We start from the raw sequence: 6,249 nt of genomic DNA, 5'->3' as shown, positions 1-6,249 counted from the left end.
TAACATGAGGGGCGTAGCATTTCCGTCACGCACTTGAGGTATTCAGCCAATCACAACGCACTGTATAGCTGGCCAATCACAGCACTCCTTGCTTTTCAGACCGATGAGCTTTGTAAAAATCGACGCGTTTCAAAAAGGCGGGGCATAGAGGAGAAACAATAATGTACAGTATGTGGAAAATAATGTTTTTTTTAACATTAAACTGCATAAACACATTTCATTACACCAAATACACAAAATAATATTCTTTTTAGCAACATCATATGACCCCTTTAAAAGTGTTATTTCTAGACCTGAAAAAGTCATGTAAACTAATAAAGTCTTAAAATGTCAAGGCAATTTTATGATGAATATAGGCTTACATTTTTGTGGTAATGCAAGATCTAACATATTTTATAAACTGTGATCAAAACGTATTTATTTCAAATCCTTCAAACCATTTAACATGCCAGGGGCCGCGTGATGACGTAAAATAATAACTGAATCGTTTTTGATCCGGTTCTTTGAATGATTTGTTCGAAAGAACCGACTCGAACTTCCCGTCAGTGGCGGACTGAATCACCGCTCAAAAGCACAGCAGCAGAGATTTTGAGCGGTCATGTGGTTATTTAATCCCACCACAATAGAGTCTCATCTGATGAAAGTGAGTCGACTACAGGGTAAAACAAGGGTTCAGTCTCAATAACCATACATCGCTCTCATGTTAAAACAAGATTTAACATGCTATAATCTGAACACATTTTGGAAACTCGTGTTTTGTGCAACTAAAAGAAACACTCAAATGGGCCAAAGATGCTGTCACCATGACAACGGTAAAGCTCGCACAGTCAGATGTGCGCGAGAGAGAGTGAGGCAAACACACAGCAGACTCCTGCTTACAACTCATCATCCTCTGTGCGGGGACTTCTCTACACGACTACACTACAAGGACACAGCGATGAACCCAGGTAGACTTTTGATTTGTTTGTTTTTTTGTGGCTAGTAGTTTATACAATAGTCAATAGTCAGGACATTTTGTTACCATAAAAAAAAACTAAACTAGATTTCCAAAAACTTGTTTACGTTTGCAAAATATAATAGATGGCAACAGAAAGATCAAGCAAGAGCTGAAAACTACAAGCTGTCTGTTTAATGTTTGATAGAAAAGTTACCACAGAGTTGCTTTATTCCTCTCTTGATTAACATATAGTAATAAGCAAAAACCTTATGTAATTTCGGTCACATTTTAGTTTGGGAACCAGTTCTCACTATTAACTAATAACTACAACTTTTGCCTCAATAAACTCCTAATTTGCTGCATATTAATAGTTAGTAAGGGTAGAGTAGCACTTGTTGTTTGTCATTTCTTCGATCTTAAATACAGACAGGGTTTTATGTTTACGCGGCGCGATGCGACGCGTAAAAAGACAGTTTAAGTCATTATAATCAGTAATTATGTCCCCACTGGATGCAACAAATGCCTCGTTTGTAATGGGTTTTCATGTTTTTGTCTCGTTGCTCCGGCCGGGACACGGCATCAACAGTATGGTGAGGGGCGTAACATTTCCGTCACACGCTTGAGGTATTCAGCCAATCACAACGCACTGTATAGCTGGCCAATCACAGCACTCCTTGCTTTTCAGACCGATGAGCTTTGTAAAAATCGACGCGTTTCAAAAAGGCGGGGCATAGAGGAGAAACAATAATGTACAGTATGTGGAAAATAATGTTTTTTTTAACATTAAACTGCATAAACACATTTCATTACACCAAATACACAAAATAATGTTATGTTTAGCAGCATCATATGACCCCTTTAATAATAATAAAAAAAAATGTTTGTCATTTTTTCTTTTCAACATCTCACTCAAACTTTCTGCTGTACAATCAGTCACAATACTATAGACTGCCACCAGTCAATCAAACCCATCTTTACACTGCAAAGGTGGAACAGAATCTGCATCTGACATGGTTTTTATGTTTATTTGCACAGTCTGTTTACTGCTGCTCATGTACGTGTATGTACACAAAAACTGCATAACGTTAATAGCCTATAGTAATCTCTGCAAACTCTAAAAAGCTACAATATGATGACAAAATCATTGTTTTATACTGTATTATTGCTCTTGATATTGTAATAATGATTATTATTGTAGATTAATAGAAATTTATAGTAACTGTTTTCTATTTTAATATATTTAATATATAATTTTTAAGTAATTAATTTCTGTGATGGCAAAACTGAATTTCCAGCTGATACTCCAGGAAATTATTCTAATATGGTTTTTTTAAATTGTAATAATATTTCCCAATGTTATTGATAATAATGTATTTTTAATCAAATAAATGCAAACTTGGAAAGCATAAGAGACTTCAAGAACATTAAAAAATCTTAGTTATTTCATTTATTTTATTTCTTTCCTTTGTTTACATCCAGGTTTATGTGAAAAACAATAGGTATAAATACATCATACAGAACTATGTATTATATGCTACAGCTGCACTGGAAAAAAACATTTGCAAATTTAGATTTTGCTGCAAAGATCACTGCTCCTCTCTTCACTCTTCTTTTTCTCCAACAGCATCACCTTACTGTCAGTCAGACAGTCCTGGTGGTTCCAAAGCGCTCCGAGAGCCCCAGTCCGAGTATGACTGAAGAGACCATTTATGTCCCTCGACTGGTGTCTTCAGTTGACGCTTGTACTAACACAGACCCTCTGTACGAATGCTGCCCATGGCTGCGCAGACTATTAGAATTCTCTTTCAGCCAAACACCATATTGTTTGTTGATATCCAGTTTCATTTCACGAAGGCTTTTCACTTAACTGAAGATTGTAAAGTATGAATAATTTGTTCAGATAAATGTTGTCCTAATATATTGCTTTAATGTGTATTTCAGGCTTTGAAGAAGCTGAAAGCCGTGTGTTTACGTTTGTCCATGTTCCCTCTCACCTGCGAGGCAACCACTATGGCTGTGGTCTCCTATTTAATATTGGGTCTTCCATGGGTCTGGGGCTTTATTTTAGGGTAAACCACTGATTTTGATAAGACAAGAACCTCTCTGAAATGTCTGCTGCTACCAACCTAATTGCTGCTGTTTTCTGCTCTGTAGGTTTGTTCTTGGGGCCGTTTCTCCTGCTGTTGTGGTTCCGTCAATGCTGCTCCTGCATAAGGAAGGATACGGTTTAGAGCAGGGTATACCTACTCTTCTCATGGCAGCATGCAGCGTTGATGACATCATCGCCATTACCTGCTTCACCACCTGCTTGGGTATAGCTTTTTCCACAGGTATGACAAAAGATATCTAAAAGGTAGCAAATACACAGTATATTTCTAAAATAAAGTAATACATGAGAGATCAGTGCCAGCATGGGCGCCATGTCAGTTGACTCTGGATTCAGCATTCATTTTGATCATGATGTCAATAACTAACCAGTCTGACAGAGGAATTCAAAATGCTGTATACAGACTGAAGATGTTTAGGATAGACTACATTGTGCTAAATTCTAATGTATGTTTTTCAGAAGTATTTTTATTTATTTATTTTGGTAGTGTTTTTGAAGTCTCTTATGTTCACCAAGGCTGCTTTTTTTAATCAAAAACACATTAAAAACTGTAATATTGTGAAATATTATTACAATTTACAATAGCTATTAACGATTTGGCAAAGCCAATTTTCAGCAGCCATTACTCCAGTCTTCAGTGTCACATGATCCTTCAGAAATCATTCTAATTTGCTGATTTTATATATATATATATATATATTAGTATACTTGATAAAGAATCTATTGATTTTTGAAATAGAATATATCTTTTAACTTTATAATGTCTTTTACTGTCACTTTTGATCATTTTTTTAATCAATGCATCCTCACTAAATAAAATTATTAAATTCTCTTAATAAACGAACCACCCTTTGAATAGTGTATGTATATGAATTATTAAATTTTGTATATTAACACATGCAATTTTTTTTTAATTTTAGATTTTTAATTTTTTAATTTTTCTCCAGGTTTTATAGGTAAGGTTAACTTGATTTGTCTCCCTTTGGGAGAAATTTGGCTTGGACAAAGGGCGTGCTGCACAAAAAAGACATAACATAGAAGACATATTAACATGTATAAAAAATACTCAAAGTGCCATACAATTTAACCAGGTCAACTCCTGCAGAAAACACCCCCACTCTAATCCACACCCCCACACCCACAGAATACATTCCCTTTTGATAATTTACAAATTTAATTTACAACGGGATAAAAGAATGTTTAAACCTATTGTACCTGCACAATGGGACCCTAAACCTCCTCCCTGAATTCATCAGCCTATATTCAGGGTAAAGCACATGTGTATTGTCAGACAAGATACTTCTAGCTTGTCTGCTTATGGCCTGCTCAAACAGCTCCAGCGGGAGTACCCATAATTTTACACACTGTCCTAACTAAGCTGGAGATCTGTGCTTTAGATTCAACTGTTAAATTACCAAACCAGCTAGTCATGCCATACCTAAAGATCGATTCAATCACTGCTCTGTAGAAAATCAACATAATATGTTTACAAACGCCAAATAGTCTAAGTCTATGCAAAAAATGAAGGTGCTGGTGGATTCTGGTACAGACACTTGTCACCTGTGTTCGCCAGCCCAAATCGCTATCAATGTGAACTCCAAGATATTTAAATGAGCTCACTTGCTCGATCTCATGGCCATAAATGGCCACAGGGTCATTTATGTTAATCTGCAGTTTATGTGCATCACACCAGGGCTCAAGGTTTTCTACCGCTGCATGATGGGTGTTCAAATTAGAGTTTTTTGTTAGCAGACTGAGTAGAACGGTGTCAGCAGAAAATTTCTCTATGTATTGATTTGGCTCCACACTGACACAGTCATTTGTATAGTATGTAAACAAAAATGGTGAAGATACGCACCCCTGAGGGACGCCAGTACTACATACTGCTATGTCAGATAAAGCAAAATTAAACCTCACCTGCTGTGGCCTGTCATACAGAAAAGAATGATACCACTTGATTAAAAAATTATTTACCTTTGCCTGGGCTAGCTTACAGAGGAGAATGTGTGGCTGTATTAAGTTAAAAGCTGAACTGAAGTCAAAAAGTAATCTGGCATATGCAGTCGGACATTCAAGATGCTTCAAAATTAGATGCATTATTGTTGCAATGGCATCACTTGTGCTTCGATTTTTTTGTATAAGCAAACTGATATTTATCAAGCAATGGCTCCACATCTGTACATAACTTTTCTAACATAAGCCTCTTAAATGTTTTGAGGTGAGTGTCACCGGTCTATAATCATTATCCTCCCGAGGGCACCCCTTTTTGGGTACCGGGATGATAACAGATTTTATCCACAGTACCGGCACAGTATGATTATCTATAGAGAACTGAAATTATTTATGCCAGGCAGGTGACAACTCCTCAGCAAAGGTCTTTAACACAAACGTGGACATATTATCTGGGCCCGTGGCTTTGTTAGTGTGTATAGTTTTAAAGACCTTAGTAACAGCATGTGATTCAATTAAAATTCTGTCCGAGTTCATATCACAAATTACATTCTCTAAAACTGCCATACATACCTTAACATTGTCATCATCTGTATCAAAGTGCAAATAAAAATTATTCAGTTCATTGGCCCTAGCAGTTTCGTTTAGGGCAGACAGTGGCTTTCTTTTTATGTCCATATTGGTCATCTGTCTGATTGAATTCCAGTTTCTTTGTATTAGCTGTATACAGGTCCTGTTCTGCCCGCTTGGAAATTGAGGTCCTTTTGAGCATCACGAACACCTGCCAAGTCGCCAGATATACAGGCAGCTCTCTTCCTCCTGATGCATTCCCGGATACCTTTAGTAATATACGGTTTATTATTTGGATATCGCTTAACAGTTTTCTGGGGGATAATAGAGTCGACACAGAAAGAAATTTAATCTGTGATTGATTCCGCTGCACTGTCAATGCCTGCATCCTCAAAGAAGGATATCCCAGTCCGTACAGAGAAAGCAGCCTTTCAGCTCCTCTTTTTTTTTTCCCCCACTTGTCCAGACCTTCACTGTTTGCATTTCTGGTTTACAAGTCTTAAAAACTGACCGGTAAATTGGAAGCAGGTGGATGACATTGTGGTCAGAGTGTGTGCTGCACTTCACGTACTGATAAAAACCAGGCAGTGTTTTAGTCAGGCTACAATGATTAAAATCACAGAGTATCAGCGTAGGTGCTTCAGGTTTACTCTGGAGAAGGTGGTGAACACAGTCCGTAATCTGC

At 37.1% G+C, this 6,249-nt stretch overlaps 1 protein-coding gene across 1 annotated transcript in view; it reads left to right on the top strand.

The window, feature by feature from the left end:
* Positions 1-2,882: 2,882 nt before the first annotated feature.
* Positions 2,883-6,249, top strand: part of LOC107556779 (mitochondrial sodium/hydrogen exchanger 9B2-like) — a 5,687-nt gene continuing 2,320 nt past the window's right edge. Inside the window, exons 1-2 of the mRNA XM_016239985.1 lie at positions 2,883-3,006; positions 3,092-3,267. Of these exons, the coding sequence (XP_016095471.1) occupies positions 2,918-3,006; positions 3,092-3,267 (265 nt within the window). The 5' untranslated portion in view covers positions 2,883-2,917. The remainder of the gene's footprint in view (positions 3,007-3,091; positions 3,268-6,249) is intronic.

Source organism: Sinocyclocheilus grahami, unplaced genomic scaffold (genome assembly GCF_001515645.1).
Source record: "Sinocyclocheilus grahami isolate Dianchi unplaced genomic scaffold, SAMN03320097.WGS_v1.1 scaffold579.1, whole genome shotgun sequence".
NCBI classification, from domain to species: Eukaryota; Metazoa; Chordata; class Actinopteri; order Cypriniformes; family Cyprinidae; genus Sinocyclocheilus; species Sinocyclocheilus grahami.
Note: the sequence above shows the minus strand (reverse complement) of the source record. Positions and strands in the feature narration are given on the sequence as shown.